The sequence below is a fragment of the Lathamus discolor genome, chromosome 2 (genome assembly GCF_037157495.1).
Source record: "Lathamus discolor isolate bLatDis1 chromosome 2, bLatDis1.hap1, whole genome shotgun sequence".
NCBI classification, from domain to species: Eukaryota; Metazoa; Chordata; class Aves; order Psittaciformes; family Psittacidae; genus Lathamus; species Lathamus discolor.
The window spans coordinates 98,145,408-98,167,094 of record NC_088885.1 but is presented as its reverse complement, the minus strand read 5'-3'; the positions used below and the strand labels follow the sequence as shown (position 1 = coordinate 98,167,094).

The window sequence follows — 21,687 nt, the reverse complement described above, 5'->3', positions numbered from 1 at the left end:
AGCTGGGACATATGCTTTGATCCTCCCATTTGGAGCCACATGAAAAGTCAGCTCAGTCCTTTTTTCCTGTCCCTGAAGTTGCGGGTATTCCCTGTTGCTGCCATTGACACCTGGCCAGTGGGTCTGGGTGATTTGTCACGTCTGCTGAGACTTTATGCTCCTTCCTTGGACAGGCAGACAATCCTAGGAGATGTCGAGCAGTAGGAAGCAGGTTGCACAGGTCACTGCCTTGTCCTCAGCTTCTTTACATCACGACTGATGCTTTGGGCAAGACTGTGTAGGAAAAAACATCATTGTCAAAGGCTGTCAGTGAATAAAGAAACTGACTGAAGGGAAAAGGTCTGTTAGAAGAATTATAAAGGTCCTTGGCAAAAGATGGAAAGAAGTAAGCTCCTTTGAGATTCCCAAATTAGTAACCTACCTAATTAATAAGAACTGGTAGCAGAGGGAGGCAATCCACCGATTTATTCAAAGGAGGGAGTGGTGGAAACTCTCCTCCCAAACCTGATGGTCTGTGGTCTCAAATTAACGACTGCCAGCAATTTTCACACCCCAGCGCTCCTAATGAGCAGCCAGCGCTGGCTGGAAAGTTCGCGCAGGTCTGCGTGCCAACATTACGGGCACCCCCACGGCACCACGGCCCGACGACCGCTTTGGGTGTGCTTTCGGCATCGGAAGTGATTTTGGTGGCGGGACCACTCACGGCCTGTGGCACCGGGCAGGTGCCGGGGCCTAACGCCACCACAGCGCTAAGAACGCAGCGGCTTTACACCGCCAGCCGCCCCAGCAGCGGCCCGCAGCGGCGCCCGGCCACCCCCCGGCCGCCTCCCGTCACCGGGAGGAACCTCCGGGCACGCCGCCCGCAGCCGCGCACAAGCGCGGGGCGGGGGGGGGCGGTGCCGAAGCGGGGTGCAGCCAATCGGCGGCGGCGTTGGGAGGGCGATGGGCGTGTCAGTGGGCGTGGCCCGGCGGCCCGAGCGCGGGCGCCGCCGGAGAGCCGGATCGCGAGCGCGGCGGAGCGGGTGCTCTGTGCGGGGCAGACGCGCGCACGGAGTAGCGCGAGCGGGGCGCCGCGTGCTCGCGGGGGCGCGTCCCGGGGGGGCGCTCCGGCCCGCGGCGGGCGTGAGGCGGCGGCGGCGGCGGCGGCGGCGCAGCGAGGAGAAGGAGGAGGAGGAGGAGGACAGGGGCAGCGGGGCCGGGAAGATGAACCGGAGTTTCAACAAATCTCAGACTCTGCGGTATCTGGAGTGCAACGCGGTGGAAGTGAAGAGCAAGGTGAGCACAGCCGAGGCCGCGCCGCGCTGCCGAAAATGAATGGACCCCCGCCTCGTCCGTCCGGTACTCCCCTCATTCCCCTCCGGCCGCCTCCCCGCCCGCTGCTACCGGAGCGTGGTGCCGGGCTGGCAGGAGCTCGCGGAGAGGCGGGATCGCCGCTTCGGGCGCAGCCCCCGGCGAACCGCCCCTACCCGGCGTGAGGCGGCCGCGGCGGCGCGACCCTTCCCCGACCGCCCCCGGAGCGGCGCCGGGGCGGGCGGGCGGGCGCCGGGGGCCCCGCGCCCGCCGCTCAAGCTCGATCTTTTGTTTCGCCGCGGGAACTTTGGTGGTAACTTTGTGGGGCAGCTCGGAAAGCGCCGGGCGCCGCGCCTCGCCGCGCCTGCCGGGAAGGCTGGGGCTCGGGCTGGGGGTGCCTCTGCTCCCCGCAGCCACAGCAGCACGCCGTCCCGCTGCTGCGGCCGTCTCCCCCCGGTGGTGGGTCCGGTCTGCCGGCGCGGTTTGACAAGGGAGCGGAGCAGCGAGAAAGAGAAAGGGCTCCCCCGCTCCGGGTCTGGCAGCGCCGAAATCCTGCACTTGATCCGTGTCTGAGAAGGCAGAGCGAGGCCTGCGGGAAGCTTCCCTCTCCTGCGGCGGCTTGCCCAGGTGGTACGGAGGGTGCCAGCACCAGCCGTAAGCCATCCAGCTAGTGCAGCCTTGGGGAAGGGACGGTATCCGCAGGGCTGTCGTGCACAGAAGCAGCCGTCTGCCGGAGCTCGGCTACTTGAAATGCTGATGCCGGTTCGGGGTGTCTTTGGTTGGTCTCGCTGAGCTCTCTTCAAGAGGTTGCCCTTGGTTGAACCAGCACGTCAGAATCTTGCCTGCCACCCCCTGTGTGCAAAAATAAGTTGCATTTGAGCAAAACTGATAAATCTCCCTGGAAGCCCACGCTTTATATACCTATACCAGAAAAGGTGTAGGCAGTGCATAAGTTGAAAAGAGTATGGAGTAACGTTAGCATGTTCTGGAATTGTGCACAGCCCGGGTGACCTGCTGTGACAGTGTTGGAGGTGATGTCTTTGGGACTCAGTGCTGAGTGCACACCACTTTTGTCCCTTGCTTCTGTTAATATCTGTATTTTGATCAAACACCTCTGAGCAACACCGTTGGCTGGTGGGATGGCTTCAGTAGAGCGACCTTGTATCCAAGTGACTCTCCAATCATTTCTAACCGTGGCACCTGAAATGCAGGTTGAGGCCATTTCCTGACCTCCTGTTGCCATTTGAATGGGCTCAGCTGGCCTTAAAAGTTCCATCCTGCTTCCATTGCTGAAAAGTTTTGGTTCAGTTTCTACCTGCTTTAAGGTATATCCTACCCACAACATTCGTTGTGGCCCAAATCCTGTTTTCTCATTGCTTTGTTATACCCTGTGCACTGAGCTTAAAACTAAAACCCTGACCACGATAAGACTTTTTTATTTTACTATGTTAATCCTCTCTCCTTTAATATTGCTATAGCTTGACTTTGCTCAATTAACAATTAAAAAGCAACATTATAACGAACACTATGTAGCCTCCTTTACAGCTGCAGCAAATCCTGTAAGTGAACCCATGTAGCTGGGTTCACAAAGAGTGATTTAGGGAGGTTTTAAGTGTACAAATGAGTGTAGATTTCTGGAGAGAAGGAAAACAAGCTTGTGTGAATGGGAGGAGTTTACTGGAGGCTTTCTGTAGCTCAGGGTTGTCACTCCTGGTGGCCCAGAAGTTATTTTGGAGAACTGTACTTGATTGGAAAGAGGCTTAAAATCTGCTGAGGGCCTACACCCAGTGATGATCCATTAACATGCAGCATGGGTTGGTGCAGGGTGTGCTGCTGCTGGGGCTATACTGTTAGCATGACTTCTGCACAATAACATCTAGACTGTTTATGTAGTAGGCTGTTGGCAAACAGAGGTTGGTACTGACATTGCAAGATGGTTTTCTTTTGTTTGTAAAGCTTGTAAGGTTCCCTCTGATGGACTTAATCTTCAGTGGTTAGAGGTAGATGCAGTGAAAAAGCTCTGGCCAGTGGTACCTGGCAAGGTACTGTGTTAAGACCTTGTACCTTTTGTTAAAGAGTGGTAATCTTGTGGAGACGGTTATCATGCTGTCTGTCTTGTCTCTATGGATCACTGGCTTGTCTTGCAGTCATCCACATATATGAATTGTATTACTTTCTTTTTTTGAACGGGTGGACTATCTAAGGCTGGGGAAACAGAAAGATCCCATAATGCTGCTTTTGGTAGCCATATGTAGTCAGCCTTTTAAACAGTTGGCCTGTATTTTGTAAGTGCAAGGCCTGCCTGGACTTGTCAGAGAACTTGAAAGTTGAGTCTGAGAACTCATGATTGTGCAGCTATCGCCCGGGAGCACAGGCTGCCAGGTGAGTGGAGGTGGGTGCAGTCTGCCTCTGCGCCAGGGCATGCTGCTGGCCTGCGATCAAGGGATTCTCGGGTGGCTTTTCAAAGGCTGGGGAAGTGGTGGGCTGTGGGCAGGTGTAATCCCTTTTAGCGGAGGAGCTGGGTGTGAGAGCGTGCCACTTCTACACCACAGTGTGAAATGGCTCTTCTCCTTCCCTGACGGTAGAGCTGGACGTGAAGGAGCTCTGGAAATAACAGCTGTGGGGAGTCATGGGCAATAAGCTGCAAATGTTGGGGTTTTGATATGCCCGCCTCTGTTACAATAACCAGGTGGTTCCTTCCTTAAGGATAATCCATCGTACAGCTGGTGTGTTGCATTAGTCATGATTCAGAAACGGCTCCTGTGAAAACTGACCAAGATTTTCCCGGATTTCCTGAGTTTTCAGACAAAAGTTCTTGAAAGTTGGTTTGTGCCCTAGGTTATTGGAAGGGGAGAGTTTGTCAGCTGCTTAGTACCATACTGGGTAAAGACACTTCTCTGGCAGTCCTCAAGTTTCCTTCAGTTTTAAGATTCTGATGTGTATCAAAGGGTTATTAAAAAAGGGGGGGGGGGGGGGGGGGGAGGAGGGAGGTGAGCAGGAAAGGAAGCATCTTGCTGGCCTGTAAGCATGCTTCAGCTCCTGACACTTCTGTCTGTGGATGTTTTAATGCCTTGTGATTATGTGGTGGGAACATTTGCTGCAATATGTTCTCTGTCTACAGGTCTTTGCAGAAGAATGAGCTTTGTGGTGTTGTGTAGCATCGCTTTGTGTACGTCAGGTCGTTTTTCCTCTAGGCAACTAAGGAAGCACCTCACATCTCCGTGTTGCAGCAAATACTGAATGAAAAAAGCGCATCAGCCATCTGTCTGCACCTCTGTTTTCAGACATGGCAGTGATGGAAATTGCTATAGTCTTCTGCTTTAAGAAGTCCCTTTCCATCAGACTCTGTGCTTCCTCTCTTCCTCTGTCTCCTCCCCAGAGAGCTGGCCTTATAATCAAAACACTTAAAAGCTTATTGCTAGATAGGAAAGAGGAAGGGTACAGAGAAGCCTGTTTAGAAATTGGCACATGTCATAGGAAAATATTAATTGAATGGCAATTACACCTTATCCTTCTTCTCCTGTCTTTTTACGACAGAATAAATGAGAAGCTCAGTTCTTATCTAGGTGTTGTCTGTGTAGCTCAGGATTAATGTTTCAGCCCTTTTAGCCAGGATCTGAAAACACATTATCTTGCTGGCTTGTAACAACTGGGTATTCTCATGTGTCTAGTGCAGCCTGGCTCCTTCCCCTCACTGGGTGACAAGTGAAGTATCTGTCCCCTCTGAAGAAATTGCCTCTAATCTCTGAAAAAGGTTTCCAGATGACCCTTTCTCTCCTTCTTCTCCCTTTTACCAAGAGCTCCAGTGCCTGCAGTGTGGGGGGCTTTTTCTGTTTGTTTGTTTAGATTGGGATCTCCTGGCTTACGATTCTTACCTATTTTTCATTTTCTGTGCTTAGCTTTACAGAGAGGTTGCAGGCCTCTTTCCCAATGAGTGAAAGCCTGGAGAAGAACAAATACTTTTAGAATAGGAATTCCTACATTAATGACGAGACTTCGGTTTAATTACAGCTCCATGTAGCCAGCCTTCTCTTGTCCTTCTCCGAGTTGAAAGAGATTTCTTTTTGGTCATTTTTATTCTTGAATTGTATATACAGCTTTTCAAACAGGATAGCTGTCAGCCCAAGTGTGTATTTCTTTTCCGGTGGCTTGGATATTCTGGAATAGTAGAGGTGTAAGATTACCATTTAAAGGCCTGAGGCAGCCTTCGAATTGTTTGTGAAAGTGTGGATATGTTTCTGGCTTAAAAGCAGCAGAGAACTATTTTTCTGCTACTACTGTATGATTTCCTGCAAGCTGTACATATGAGCAAGAACTAATTTTCATGCTTTCAAAATAGCTAAATACACTTGTGATTCCCCAAAATACAGTCCTTTGTGGGGAGGGAAGCCACCCTTTTTGTTGCTGAGCCCTCTCAGACAATGGAACTCTTGATAATGGCTGAGGATTATAAAAGTGCAGCTAACCTGACCCAAGTGCTGACTGTGACATTTCTGCTTTATCGATAGTATCGTGTTTTCTTGCATTGCAAATTGATTTACAAATTAACAGTAATGTGGCTAACAACCTACTACTATAAACAAACCCATTAAGATAAATATAACCAGTTAACTATAACCATATTTTCTTTTCTCTTTTCCCACCCTGTTTTGATTTTGTTCCAGTAAATGCTGGTGTTCAGATGGATGCTGCAAATGGATTTTTAATAAATTTTCAATCATTTTCTGATGTGCTCACAGTAGAGATGTGATACTGTTACAGCTCTTGAAGACAGAGAGCATGTTTAGGACCAGCCATGCTCTGTGTTCTTACAAAGTCACTAGCAGATAACACGATGTGTTTTGGTGTGGGGCAAGTATAAAAGTCAGTGCTTCAGCAGGTTTCCCCAACTGCTAGATTGATGTGATTTCCAAAGAGCTTGTGGGTTGGTTGTTCTGCTCATATGTTGTCTCCCCTTCTTAGGAGTGTACCTATACCCATTCAATAAAGATAGCTGGTTTTAAACCTTTCACATCCTACCTCCCCCCAAAAAGTTGCTGATGGTGTTCAAACCCCTTAGCAGTATTGCATGTCCATATGACTGTTTAATGACTACATTATATGGACACACATTGTGTGTTTGAAAAGTATAAAGTATAACATCAAGCAGTGTTACAACTAGCAATAGCTGTAAGAGCACACCAGTCCCGTGTAAAGAGATTTTAAAGTTCTGGTTCTTCTCTGCCTGGTGTTAGCTGAGAGAGGTCTACAAACTGTGTTTGTAGACCACTCTAACCCTGGATGAAGCCTTAGAGGCCTTCTGAAGTTGTAAGAAATGTTTTCCATGTTGTGGCATGCTTCAAAATTGATCAAAAAGCATCACTCTTCTTAAACCTACAGGATGTTAAAACAGACTTCAAGTCTGCTCTAAGTTTTTAAGCAGTACTTTAGATTCTTCCAAGCCAAGGTCATACTTGTTGTACCTAGAATAAAACTAAAATAAGTGCAGTGAAAAGCTCTGTACCAGCTGATTTAACTTCTGGTTTTGAGCTTCAAAACATATTTGATTATATGCAAACCAAATGTGGCACGGACTCAGAAAACCACAGTGCTTCCCTCTCTCAAATGAAGACAGTATGCCATAGCAATAGCAGCTTGAGACGGTTTGGACTGTTGCAAAACCTGTCAGGAGAAAGAGGCTGTAAACATTAATCTCTTAAGAAATCTCGCCTCTGTTCCTTTCCCTCCCAGTTTGCTGGGCTTCTGACAGCAGGTATTGTATTTATTCTGATGTGCTAAATAGCATCTACTAAACTCCTGGTTCCTCTGTTATTACAGGTCTTTGTTTTTTTCATAGTAGGATGACTTTCTGAAGTGGCTATACCTAGTAAGCTTAAGTCTGTCTTTAAATGTCTAGGTGACTTGAGAGAAAGTGACCACAGCTTAACAAGTTACCATGCAGCAGCTGAGCCACAGCAGTTGGTCCTGTGCATGCTTGTTGCTGCCCTTCACAGATGAGAGGCTGAAAGGTGTTGGTTGTGCAAAGTCATTTTGTGATAATTCTGTTCAGGTGGCAGCTGCACTAAGCACAAGCATGGTGTAACCATCCTTCCTGACCTGTACTCTGGCACTGTGTGTGCCTGTAGGAGATACAGGGAAGGTTAGGACATGTGCTTTGAGCTACGAGGCTTCATAGAGCTTCATAGAGCCATGGGATGGAAGAGGATAAGCTCTGGTGGCCATGTTACAGTCTCGCAGGCTCAGGTCCTTCATAACAAAACAAACTAACAGAAAGTCAAAACCTAGTTGTGGAAAGATGATAGTTCCTCTAACAGTGTTCCCAAAGTAAGTGTATTGTGACAGGCTTGGATATAACTGTGCTGCCTGAATGGTTATCAATATCTGTATGATGCATTGACTGGAAGGCTAGGGCTGCTACCTTGTGTTTCAGCATCTCCCATACTCTTCTATTCTTGATCCTGCCTCCAGGTTTTCCGCCTTTGCTTTTGTAATCTTTTTCAGACTAGTAACTTGGGAATTTCCGATCTGCTTAGAACTTCAGCCAACCAGTCTGGTTTTTGTGAGTAGTCTTCTGAATTTTAGTCTCACCGCACTGAAACAGTCTTAAAGGGCACAGAACAATGAATGGACTTTTAATTTTCTGAGGTGCTCTTTAAAGTTGAAAAGTTGTTTACAGCCAAGTCAGAAAGGAATGTCTCTTGTGTGAGGTTAAAATACCTGTGGAGGCTCTGTCTGGCAGGCTTCAGGACTAGCTCGCTCCAAGGAGTTCTTCAGGGGTGCAATTAATAATGCTTTCCTTGGTACGCCCTTATCATTCCATTTGAAAGAGACTGCACATGGTTAATCTGAGCTTTTAGTAACCAAGAAAGCCAGGGATTGCTTGCTTGCCTGCCTCTAATTGCCTTTACAACGTGGGCCAGTATTTCAAGATGCAATGCATCTTTGGAGACATTCCCACTGTCTACGTGAAGGCAGAATTTCCCAGTGCAGAGGTAGTCCTGTTCCCATTGGAAATTCCTGAGGTTCATGGAGGCAGAAGTGTCTGGGTCGGGGTGTGGTGCAGCAGCCCTAGAGCCTGGGGCCATCCCTCCTGCTTCTGCCCTGCGCGGCTATTCCCAGTCCCCCATCAGGTCTGGCTAGGGCTGTGCATGTGTACTGGGTTGCTCCTCTGCAGCTGGTGTTGGCCCTTAGCTCATGGAGAAACCTCTGGTGGAAACTAAAATGGCCTTAAATAAGCATCCAACCACCCAGAGCCCTTACTGGTTACAGGTGTCTTGTAACTATGTGGGTATCTCTTACTAAATGTTCAGAATGTGATTTGCTCTTGCTAGAGACCTGTATTAGTGCAGGTCTTCCTGCAGGAAGCTGGGATCATGGGTTTTTCTGCTGTTGGCAGTGTTGATCAGACCTCCTGATTCAGTGGTCCTTTATCCCTCTGGGTGGCAAGGAGCCAGATGTTCCTTTCCCCCTTGTACTGGTGGTGATGTGCCCTGTAAGCATGCATCCTGACCTGTGTGCTGAAGCTGTGTGATGTGATGGGTGTGCTTGGTGTTCTCTTGAAAATACAGGGACAGCTTGGTCTACAGCCTTTGCAGAAACAGACCTTGGTTTGTACTCTGGTTTGTACCCAGAGATGTAGGGGACTGGAAGAAAAAAGGAAGAGATTTGCCTTCTGGAAAGGCAAACCAACCCCTTAAGGCAAAGATTTAAAGGCTTTGCTGTGAACAATTGTTTCTTGAAGGAGAACAGCACTGTGGTCTTAAATATAAAGAGTTGAGGCAGTACTGATTGAGAGACATGGTAGGGAGAAAGCAGCTATGTAGATAACCTGATGGGAGAGGAGCTATTGAAGCCATGGTAGCAAAGAAAGGGATGGTGAGTTTAGAAGAACAGAGTGGGAAAATTACTCTTGTGGATAGCTGTTTTCACAAACTATCACCAACTAAGAAATAGTTGAACGGCATTGAGGCAAAATAGTGTTTAGGAACACTAGGGAAAAGGACAGAGCGACAGTCAATTGAATCAAGGGATTCAGTTACTGAATCTAGAATCAGTAGCTGAATTTGTCTTCTGAGTGGGTATAGAAGAGGAAAAATTGTTTTCATGGGCTGAGCCTCACAGGCTGCTGGAGAGGTTTGGAGGGGTTGCAAAAGGTGTTCTGAAAAGCAGAGTCATGAAGCATTGTATCCAAGAAGAATGAAGAAGAGGGGAACCACTTGTTTTCTTTGGGACACACACACACACTATTCTAAGGATTGAAGATACTAAAGCATGGCTGCATTTTTACAGGGAAGTGAAAGGGGAGCATGCAGGGAGGAAGGGTAGGAATATAGCATAATGCCAATCAGGAGAAAGTTTGGGGGAGAGGGTAGTGAAATTATGCCTGTGATGGGGTTCTTATGAAAGGCAAGTAGAAAAGAGGCTGTCTTGCTCTGTGAGTGTCTCTTGGAAGAAATAGCAGGGGACTGAGCAGAACATGCTTCTTACCAGCTTCTTCACTGAGATGGAGCAGAGGTGCTTTGGGGCAAGAAATTAGAGTCTGTACAAGGATGAGAGTGTTTTTCTTTCTGTTCCTGATTTTTACTTCATGGGAGAAGTGGCTAATGTAATTGCTAAATGTTGCTCTTTGATGTTTTCTTATTACAATAGCCTGAACTCAAAGGCAGCAATAAACTAAAGGGATGGCACCTCATAAACATAGGGCTTCATTTTTGACTACGTAAACTTTGTGAAACTAAATTTTAAGAAAGAAAGTCTCTTTTGCTTGTAAATAACTCTTCCATTTAATTTCACAAAATAACAGCCCTCCAAGTAAACAAACCTCAAATCCCTCCTCTCCCTCCTCTCCTCTGACCTCTTGCCCCCATAGCCAGAGAAAGAACTGTTGCTTGCTCTTGGTCAGCCTGTGTAAGTTTTGGTCAGCTGGCAGTGACTTTCTTCTTCGTTAGCCAGTTTTTATCAGAACACCATGCTTTTTCTTTTCTTCTTTTTGCTAATTTTTCATGGCATCTGTGTTTTGCTCAGGGTTCCTGTTTATTGTACAATATTTTGGTGGGTACTTTTTCTCATCTAGCTGCAGACAGCAAGTACAGTGTCTGGCTGATAACTTTGGATGGTCTTGGGACAGAGCTTATTCTTTGTGAAACAAAATGTACAGTTCTTTCTAATTTCTTTTTTCTTCCAGTCATGATTAGCTCTGTCAGACTAAATTCTTACAAGTTCCCTTGGGCCCTTCTGTCTTCTGCAATAGTAGATGCAGTATTTGCATTAGTTAAATAGGTCAGAATAATTTATGTCATTATGGAAGACTAGTCTACTTGTTAAAACTACTGGTTTATCAGTGTAATACATTATTGTTCTAGCAGAGTCTCTGCTGGCAGACACTAGTCCTTGTGCCTCTTTCTATGGAGGGATATACTGAAGATGAACTTTGTAGCTTAGAAAAGCAGATAGTCATTTTGACTATCTGAAAAGCCCTCAGAATTTGTAGTTTCTGGAAGATAGGTAGTGGATATTATCTTGAAATCCTGGCTGAATACAATGCAGAGCACACAGTCTCCAAGCCGTGTGGTACTGCAAAACCTATTATTACTGTGATACTCTCTATCAGCCTCATTAGAGATGATGAATTGAGCCAAAGCATTCCCCCCCCCCCCCCCCCACTTCTGAAAAGACCTGCTGACAATGGTTGCTGAATGTGTGTGCATAGGCACAGGATGAATTGATCAGCTAAACTACTACTACAGTATTACTAACCTTTAAACAAGAAAACCATCATCCTTACTATCTGCTTAAATCACTTTTGAAGAGATTCTTTCCTCTTCCTACTCCTGTCTGCAGAATCACTTTCTAGCCCCTGCCTTAAAGGGAAAAATCACAAGTGAAATTGCTTGTGTTTGTTTATCGTTGCCTTGTTCCAAAGTGAAGGAAATTCCCTCTTGGGCTTTCCTGAGGCTGAACTTGCGAACAAGTAGATTTGACTGTACAGTGTTCGCATCAGACCTCAGCACCCCAAGTCTGCAGTTGCATCCCTGTGGGTTGTTTGTTTACCCTCGTGTCACTCTCCACTGATAACATCTTGTGTAGTGTGCCCACAGGGGTTAGGATGGGAGGCATGGCCCTTTCACCAGCTAGGCACCTCTCATGGGGCAGCTTAAGCTGAACTGGTCATATTAAAGTGTAAATAATCATCCGTGCTTCTTTCCTCTCTCATTTCACATGTCACTTTCCTGCTGATCATGATGCCCCAGCATGAGAGCTGCCCTGTGCCTTGGCATGTGTGTTGGGCAGAGCAGGACTGATGTGCTTCCTAGCAGACCATGCAGGGTGGGTGTGTAGGAAGGGATGGGTGTTGCCCTGGCTGGGATGAGACCGCACAGCATCTTCTTCCTTGCAAGTACCGTGCATGCCAGTGGTCTTAAACAAGTAGGCTGTCCAGTAAACAAGTGGTTACTGAGATTGGCATCTGAATGTCCTGCTGGTGTGGTTTTGGCTAAAGGAATCCTTTATTCCTGTTCAGGTGTGCGGAGCAACTCTAAACAAAGCCTACGAAGATCTTGTTCCTGCGCCTTTAGTTTACTGTAAAGATGTTAAACTTGACTCTTGAAGATGGTTGCTTCTTATTTGAATTGAGCAAAAAGAAAACTGTAAAATACCTTTTAAATAAAAAGACTTAAGCTTTTTTGGGGTTTAAAATGTGTCAACAGAAGTTAGTTGCATCTTGGATTTTTCTGGAGAGGAGCAGGGGTGGAGGACAAAAGAGGACTGTTTCTCCTCCATTGGAACCAGCTGTGGTTTGTTCGGCTTTTGTGTATTTGGATGGGCATTCTGAATTGAAATCCAAACTGGAACTAGCAGTTAATATTACAAACAAGCAGCATAATTTGACTAAACAAGCTTTCAGATGATCATAACTAGGCTTTGATGCTGAAGAGCGGGATTTTCATAACTGCGGAAGTAATTTGAGAACATGCTTGCACCCAAAGCCTGTAGGGTTGATTTGATGTTTTTTGGTTGTTGGGCTTTTTTTCTTTCCTTGAAGATTATTATGGTGATGATTCATACTTTTATTGGTCTTAGCAAAAGAGTGGCTTGCATGTATAGCTGGTTTAAAATCTGAGCACCTCTAAGCAAGTCATTCTCCATTTTGAGAAATAATTTATCTACAGAAAGTTCAGAAAATTCTTTTTTTTTTTTTTTGTAATCCTTTGTCTGCTTGTTATTTTTTTGTCTTTGGTTTCTTGCCCTGGTGTTGACTGTCTTTGCAAATGAAAACTTCATGAGATGATGGTCACAGCCTTCCTTGTCCTTGGATTTGTGTATGTGATTCCTTGTCTTCAGGAATAAGTTAGCATGGTTGGGGAAGTTCAGTTGATGAACAGTAGTTTACCAGTACTATACAACTTGAGTTATGAAGTTAAATCTAGCAGAAAAATGATTTAAGCTCCTTACTTTAACTAGATGCCTGTTTTCACTGTCTTCATTTGCCCAAATAGAGAATCTGTTCCATGGCCCGCCCCCCCCCCCCCCCCCCCCCCCTTCTTAATACCTTGTTTGGCTTGCAGTGTCAGAAAGAAGGTCCATTGGAATATTTTTCTCAGTCACTTTCTGATTTGCTTAAAACAACTTAATGGATTTTTAACACTTTCAGTTGTGCCAAATCGAACCCTCTTTTTAATTTTTTAATTCTTTTTAATCTATTTTTTACATTTTTTTTTATGGTTTTAACAGCCACTCAGCGGTCTGTAAAGCTTAAAAAATAAAAACCAGTGGAATGACAGAAAAACTAAACTCATGAAAACTAACTTGGAATAAGAGCTTTCCTCCTCCTGTATGGATTACCAGGAAATTCAGGGGGCGTGTAGAGTGAGTGTATTTCCTAATAACAAGCTGTGCGCTCACATACCACACTTCTTTAAAGGTCTTGTGGTTGGGATCCCAGTAGTATTGATGAGAAACGTGTGAAGAATTTTTATAAGGTTGCTTGAATAGCTGAGTAGCTTCTTTTGAAAGTGGTAGAGTGAATGCTACTGCTTTGGAGAAGAATGGTTCTGTGGATGCCCAAGGTGATAATGAGTGATGGAGCTCTGAAGTTAGATCCTACAAATGCAATTATCCTCTAGAGGATTTATTAAAACCTTAATATTTAAAAAATACACTTTTAGGGTGACACCAGATCTATTGTCAAGCAGGGTGGTGTCTTGGTTATGTTCTACAGATGGCCTTTTGGGTCCTCAGATTTGAAAGCACCAATATGTGATGATATTCATCATAGAAAGAGAGAGGTGATGCCGACCATGTTCAAATGCCAAGCTAGAGAGTTTGTGGTGACATTTGACAGTAGATGTTCTGTTTGTTTTCTCTTGCAGTTTGGGGCAGAGTTCAGAAGGTTCTCCCTGGATCGCTACAAGCCGGGAAAGTTTGAAGACTTCTACAAGCTAATTCTTCACATTCATCATATAGCCAACCTGGAGGTGATGATTGGATATGCTGATGTCCATGGAGATCTTCTCCCCATTAATAATGATGACAACTTCTTCAAAGCTGTTTCAAGTGCTCATCCGCTGCTCAGGGTTTTTATACAAAGGCAAGGTAAGATGCAGTTTCATTTCAGTGCCTCAGTGTTCTGAGGGAAGGTGAAGATTGGATTTGTGCCCCCCATTTAAAGGCTGAGATGATATAAGAGGGACCTAGGAGCCCTCCCGCTCCTCAGGACTCTTTATCATGCACTTCATTACCATTTGCAGGGATGGCATGACTTCAGGGCAGGTAGAGGAACTGCATTGCTGCCTGTTAGGTGTTTGAAGGATAACATGTTGAAAACCACCATGAGCTCCTCTTCCAAGGGGAGTGTAACTTGTGCTGCTGATACTGTGTCATTACATTAGCATGCCAACTCCGCTTGTTAGAGCAAACTGAGGAGGAGAAGGGAATCCTAGTACTTTACATGTAGAAATCTTACCTACCCATCATGATAGTCAGTGTCATACCCAAATGATTCATGCCTGTATAGTGTGTGAATGGACACAGATGCATGGTTATTAAAGGAAAAGAGAGACTGCAAATCTGTCACAAATGAGATCTTGTTTGACTGTTGACATGGTAGACAGACAAATGATGATTCTCCTCTCTGTCCGTACTGAGGAGTGTTGAATCTTCCCATTTTGAATCATCAAGCAAACCTTGAGCAGAATTGCCTAAATGTCAAGATGACATCAGGTTTAAGTGTTTGTGTGTTGTTCTTGTCAAGCCTTGCCGGATATCTGAAACCTTCTCCTTAAAGACTGTGTTTGACAGTTGCTTCAGATGGGGACTGTTTTTTATAACAAGGTGTCTTCCCCAGAGTGCTCCTTAAATCCCATGGGAACCTAATACTATGTTAACGCTACCTCCATGTTTTTTCAGTCATGTAGTGATTTATAGCACAGGGCTCTTGGAATTAAAATCTCGTAGCAGAGTCAGAAACGAGATGATCTGAGGCTTTGAGCAGTCATGTAGCTCTTTTGGCCTGAATTTCCTTCTGTGTGGGTGTTTACTGATAAGGATTTAGCAGGAGGCTCCAGGCTGTGCATTGGTATGGGCTGGTATAGTGCGTGGTTAGATTCAGTGTCGTCAGATACATCCAGGGCTGTGTGGCCCTGCCCATTCAAGCATGTTGTGTGCCACCTTCCTTTAGATGGGAATAAGTGCTCAAGGAGGCACTAGAGAAGAGGATCTAGAGCAGTTTGTTTTGTTTGTGTCCATCAGATGAGCGGAAATGTCTGTGGGAAAGGACTTGGGTTGCTAGCTCTCCCTTTGTGCAGAAAATGCAAAGGTAGATGACAAGTCCTGTTAAATCTGCTTCCTGTAATGCCTGTTAGGGCTTGTAAATGTTCATGGTGGGTCAGGTCATGAGAAATCGCTTGCATGACTTTGTCATGCTTGCATCGGTTAGAGTTAATTCATGTCTCCGGATCAGTCCTTTTCAAAATGTGCCTTTCTCTGCTTGGGCAAACTGATGAAGGGGATTGCCACCAAAATGCTGATCACAGAAGTAAGCAAATGAGAGAAAACTCTTGACTACATGTGGGTAAAAAAATCCTCCCTCCTCTTTTTCAGCAGAAGTATGCTAGTTGTGGCAGTTTAGAACTTGTAATCTTAATGGACAAGTGCGTTCTAAAATGCTCAGTGGAAAGAATTATGCTGACAAGTAAGGAAGCCCATACAAGATGGAAGATAGGCCCACGCCTCCTCTTGTGTGGCAAAGCCTGAAAGTTTTCACAACACACATTTTCCTGTGCTCCTATAAAGCTGAATGGAACAGTGAATTCTGGGCTTTCCCTTTGATTAATGGCACTTTTAATAAGGGACTCCTGAGGTTAAAAATTGGAGATTATATTTGTGGGTGCTCCCAAACAATCATGTCCATTTTCTTTTCTGAGAAGAAGCCTTTAGAAATTGTTCCCTTAAACAGTAACAGGAGTTACTGAAATCTTATTTGTCTCCTCTTCCTTTGCTCCCTGCTGTTTTCCCTTTCTTCAGACTGGGGTGATGGAGCAATACTGGCCCTTCTGTTGGAGACCTGCACTTAGAGAACAAGGCAACTAGCATCATGAAATCATTGTGCCATCCAGGGAAATGTGGTGTGCCTGCAGTGCTTCAGCTCACACTCTAAAATCTGACTTCAGAGGCAGGAAATTAAGCTGACAGGGGTGCTAGTAAAGTATGAGGACAGTCTTCTTCTGCGACTTTGAAGATTGAGAGCATGGGCTCTCTAGGCTGTTGGATTAGGGATCATTGCCTTTCAGTGGGAGACTTCCTGGGAGGTGGGTGCCCAAAGTTCTTGTAGTGTATAGCTGGGATGATTTGAGAGAACTGGCAAAAGTGTGCAAGCATGGAAAGACTGAATAGTTGAAGTTCAGGTCTCTTTCTAGCAGAGGGAACTGCTTATCAGCTGCATGATTAGTCATTTGTTTTCCTGGTTTGCAGCTGGGTTATCCCTTCTCTTGTCAAGTAAATTATACAATCATGTTAAAATGGCTTATCTGTATGCTCCCAGAGTGGCAAAATAGGTAACTTTTTGCACAACAGTCAAACAACAATTTGCTGGTTTGTTTGCCTAGTTGTTTTTCATCTGAGCTTAGTCTTGCACTTTTTAGATCAAAAGTGCTGCCCTCACTTTTACCCAGAGGCAAGCCACATGCACACTGCTTGGGCTCTTGCACTCCAGGTTCATTTGTAGGTATGGGATGGCTGTTCTATTCCTCTTCCTTATTTTTGTTCAAGTATTCTGAGCATCAGATTTTTCAGGATCACAGTAGCTGTTGCCTCCCCAGGCAGGAAATGCCAGTGCTTATTAGCCAGCCTTTTTGCTTAGGATCTGGATTGTCATATGCAGTGCTCTTGCAACAATTACTGTTCATAGCTTTGGAGGTCTTGAAGGCTCTGGGATGTTTGCAGGTTACGTTTGAGTAAACTCAGCTATAACAAATTTTTATAGCTCATAGTGATCCATCTGCTGAAAGTACGTGATGCTTTTTTTTTTCCTCCAGTACCAAATTACAATGCAGACAGAAATTCTAATTAGAGAGCCAGGCTATAAAAGGAAAAGGCAGTTTTCCTTTGACTTGTTTTCCCAGGCTGCAAGTATGGGTTGTGTTCTGAGTTGTAAAGCAATGTGGCTCTTTTGACTTCATTAGCACAGTGGTGATTTGTATCAGCTGATGCTTTGAGCCCAAGAATTTATTCACTTGGCTCTAACTAATATTAGACATCTAGAGCTCTCTCTGTAAGGTACCTGCTGCTGGGGAAGGGATGGATGTCCCAAAGATCTTAAAACAATACAAGGAATTATGGATGTGTTTTACTTGCTCCGTAATAACTGAACTCTTGTCCTATAACCAAGACTTGCATGAAGGAAGAGCTTCCTCATTTTTTCAAGGTTCTGTTTGTTCTGGCTGAAGCTACAGCATTAGAGACAATCTCTGAATACTGCAAAAATATTTAAGTGTAAGCTCTGAATTCAACCAGAAACAAAGAACAGAAAAACTGAAAGGAGTTAGTATTACATACTGTCAACCAATTGCATTTTTTCTTATACGATTAAATGGAACAATATTATTATCAAATCTTGCTTTAATACCTCTTGGGGCAAAGGCAGATCCAGGACCAAGATGCTGAAGTACAGCAAGCATAGGTTGTGGCTCTAATTCTAACTGAGCACACCACTATAAATACAGACTAATCATTCTGAGAGAAGTGATGGAGGCTGCTGGCGACCAGACCTTCACATCCTACCACTCTTCAGGGTCTGTAGATTTTGCATGGTCATTAAGAGAAGATCTGCTGTAGCTAGAGTATCAGAGGAGGCCTAAGAAGCTGCTTACCACATCTGGTTCCCAGGCTGAGGTCAAATGATCTCTTCTTCTGGGAAGCTCTTTTCTTTTGTCCCACTCACAGCTGGCAGTGTGTCCTGATGGTGGTTTGAGGCTTTGGAGCTCTGCTTGCTTTGCTTGAGTTTCAGCAAGTGGCCTTGTTCCTATAAACCCGTATATATATATTGATGAAAACATATCCCTCAGGAAACTAGTTCTCAAGGAAACTTAAAGAAGTTGGGGTTTGGAGAAATAACAAACTTACATAAATACTCGGGCAGTCTTGACAAGACGTGCCAGTAGGGACTGTGATTGTGAATGTGGCTGTTGGGTGAGCACAGCTGCTGTTCCCTGTGAAACAGCAGTTATATTGTGATTGCTTTTGAGGAATTTTCATAATAATACAATAAATTAATGAATACAGGAGTACTTAGTGAATCCTAAGGCAGGTTCTAGATCAAATTCATTATCTTTTCACCCATAAAATTAAAGGTTTAAATGGTTTCATGGTGAGTGTCCTACTAGTAGGAGTATAGGTGAAGTGCTGGAGTGTCAGATGCTGGGTCTGTATTTCTGTATATACAGAAAGATATCTTTGTCAGATATCGCACATCTTGCAGGAATATAAAAGGCAAAAGTCTGAAGAAGCAAAAGAGCATTCTAACAGCAAATAACCTTAAACCCCTTTCTACAGCTAACTGGAGCAGGGCCTTACTACATAATTTAGTAAATGCCACAAATGAACTGCAGCTGTTAATTGAGGAGGCCTGATGCTGGAGAAGGCTGAAGTCTTCTGATACCTGTATTTCGCATTTTCTGGTCTGGAAGACTAGCGGTGCATAAAAAGCCATAAAGTACTATCTTCAGAAACTTTTCAGAAAAAAAAAACCCTTCTTTTGTAGTTTTATTTTTATAGTCCATTACTGTAACAGTAAACCAGTGCTGAACACCAGTCGCTGCTTTTCTCCTTGAGTGGTTAGAGCTGCAGTCTACCATCAGTTCTCACTTAAAGCCTGATCCAAAATCAATAGGGAAAAATATGCATTCACCTGGTTGGGCTTTGGATTTGGCTTAGTTTAATTTACATTAAATTACAGATTGGAAGATGCTGTTTTTCCTCAACTGCATGCAGTGACTAATGTATTTGAACTGCTGTGCCATGCAGCATATTTCTGTACGTTCGGAAGCAGTTCATAACTCCTCAATTTGCTATTTACCTGGCAAGGTTCTGTTCTGCTCTAAGTACCAACATCTGTGCTTAGCTTTCTTGTATTACAAAATCAGAGCAATCACACTCAGTTTTAAAATAAAAATGTGCTAATGGGAATCATGCCCAGGTTTGGCTGAAAACGGAACAGTGGGTTGTTTTATTGTCTTTCATACTCTAAGCAGATAATCTCCAAGAATGGTGGTTGGTCGTCTAACCAACTTGTTAAACACAAAAACTGGCTTTGAGGCAGCAACTAAAATGAAACCTATTTCCAGCTACCTTTAACTCTCTGCTCTGCCTTCTAGAGTGGGTACAGTCGGAAAAGTTTGAAACTTTTCGCATCTTTTGGTTCTTTAGTAACTTTCCTGTTTATTTTACAGCACAGTCATTGCCTTTGCTTTCTCAAGATGTATTTCCAAGCAAGAACAATATGATTTTACTGCTCTTGTTAAAGGCTTCTCATACATTAAATAATAAAGCAGGTTGCACATGTTGAGGGAAAATACTGAACTGTTCTTGATGGAGCTGGGCATATTTTCACAATAGCCTTCTATGAGTCTAAGGGAATAAGATCGAATTAAGGGTACAGAGAAGGTGACTTTTGAGGTCTTCACTTTATCTGATCCTGTACAAGAGAGGGGTGGGGAGGAGGCAGGGAGAAGAAACTCTTCTGGCACTCAGTGTAGCTCTCTGGGGTACTGGAGGATGTGGCTCTGCTGTTGGGCAGGCTGACCCAGGGCTGCTGTGCTATTTCTTCTGCCCTGGCGCTGGTGTTACCAGGTGGCTGAGCTCTCTGTGCCAGCTCTTTGACAGTAAACTTCGTGTTTGAGTGAGGAGCTAGCATGGGATGGGCAGGAACACAGCAGATTTAAAGTGACTAAACACTGCCGTGAAGCTTCTGCTTCCTGGGAGGAAGAACTTGGCTGCTTGTAGCCTTTGGAAATGTGTGATGCCACTGTATTTGGAAAGGAAGCAAAGCATTGTGTCTTAGTTTTGACAAGATTAGAGGATGGTGGTAGATTTCATGCTAGTATAATAAGAATTGCTGCTAGGCTTAAATTAAATCCTGTCACGATTTTCCTCAGAAACATCTCTGGTTTTGAGCTGGAGGGGTCTTTGAATGCTTGTCAAGCCAAGTAATCTTTGTCCCATTCAAGTCCTTTGATATCTAAAGATAAGTAAAATGCAGCTGTTTGTTCCAGTGAAGTCTGGCAACAAATTACTGTAACTTCTGTGCTCTACCTTTCATGTGCGAATGATGAGACTGGTTAATCATTATCTTTCAACTACTTTATTAAGCAACTTTAAAAACATTATATTTTATCTGGCTTGTCAGACATAAACACAAACAGCCTTGGATTTTTTTGCTGGTGTGGTTAGTGATACCTGGTGGCTGAGCAGGCCAGCACAAGGCTTCTTCTCTCCTTGAAAACTCCCTTTTTAGAGTATGAGGATACTTGATTCATCATTGGTTACTTTACCAGTTGTTCTGGTTGCAATTAAGCAAGAATTTTCAGTGAAAGGAGGGGAAAGTGTGTGGAAACAGCATAGCTTAAGATAGGCTTTGTAGAATCAGTCAATAACTGATAGTGGGAACTGTAGCAGAAATATGCGCTGCATAAATATTAGTAGTTGTAGTGTTTAGTAAGCGTGGAACAGAAGCCTGGCAAAGATTCGTGGCTGCTGCTGCTCTGTCACTGACAGCAAACATATATTGCACTTCTGTGTTTGATCTACATGGGATTTGGTTTCAGTTTCGAAGTTTAATAACTTAATAATAAATACATATAACCAAATATATTAATAGCAAAAAATAAACTTCAACAGTTGATGCTTCTTAAAGATAGCATCAAGCTGGTACCAGCACCACACAGTTTTGCTGAATTTCGACTAAAGAAACTTGTTTACAGTGGGAACTTGTGCAGCCTTTAATAGGAGCCTGTACTCAACTCCATGCTTAGCTTTAGTTGGTAAGCCACATAAGAACAATAAACACTGTAAGAACAGTAAACACTCCCTTCAAACTCCTGTTTGTTGTCTTACAGTTGCAGGTTGCTGCTCTGACACTACTTTAAAAAGCAAAATAGAAGAAGTCCCCCAACTATGTCTACTTAAGGATAGTCTCAAGTAAAACTACTTGTTTCCTTCCTTGGTCTGACCTTTTTTATATAAGATAATGAAGCTGCTCTAACAGGTGGGTTGGCTGTATAAAAACAGTGGTGAGCACTTGTCAAATGATCCACCCCTGTTAAGGTCCATGTGAGGGGAATTTTCCACTATTTATCTTTCCTTACCTTAGTAGTCAAAACAAGAGATTCTGTTTCCTGCTCATGGCTCAGGTTTTTTCCTGTTGTGCCTACTTGTCATTTCCCTTCTGTAAGTGATGGAAACAAGTACAATGAGCAGATAATAATGAAATGCACTTGATAGTCTCTTCTTTGACACTGGATTTTACCTAAAGTGACCTCAGAAGCTCGAAGCAGCTTTCATGTAATGGGTGGAGGGTAGATGGTGCAATGCAAGTATGAACATTAACTCAACATTCAGGCCTTCAGAAATTTAGCAGAAAGCCTATTCCAGAAGTACTCTAAACTAGTTAAGAATACTGAAGGGCTTAAACCAACCTGATTGGTAGACTCTTGCACTGAAAGCAAGCATGCAGTGAAAGATGGTTTTGCTAGGTGTTTGGAGTAGGCATTGGAAAATTAACTCAAAATATAACTCTCTCTAACTCTAAAACGATTTTAAGTGGCTGAAAGCTCCTCTTTTGTCTTCAGAGTGCTTATCGTGTTGGGACTGCGCCTTCCGAATTCAAATGTGTCGGCTTTAATACTG

The 21,687-nt window shown here is 44.3% G+C and overlaps 1 protein-coding gene across 1 annotated transcript in view; it reads left to right on the top strand.

Moving 5' to 3' along the window:
- The first annotated feature begins 1,168 nt into the window (after positions 1–1,168).
- Positions 1,169–21,687, top strand: part of PARD6G (par-6 family cell polarity regulator gamma) — a 63,121-nt gene continuing 42,602 nt past the window's right edge. Inside the window, exons 1-2 of the mRNA XM_065667847.1 lie at positions 1,169–1,275; positions 13,659–13,881. Of these exons, the coding sequence (XP_065523919.1) occupies positions 1,204–1,275; positions 13,659–13,881 (295 nt within the window). The 5' untranslated portion in view covers positions 1,169–1,203. The remainder of the gene's footprint in view (positions 1,276–13,658; positions 13,882–21,687) is intronic.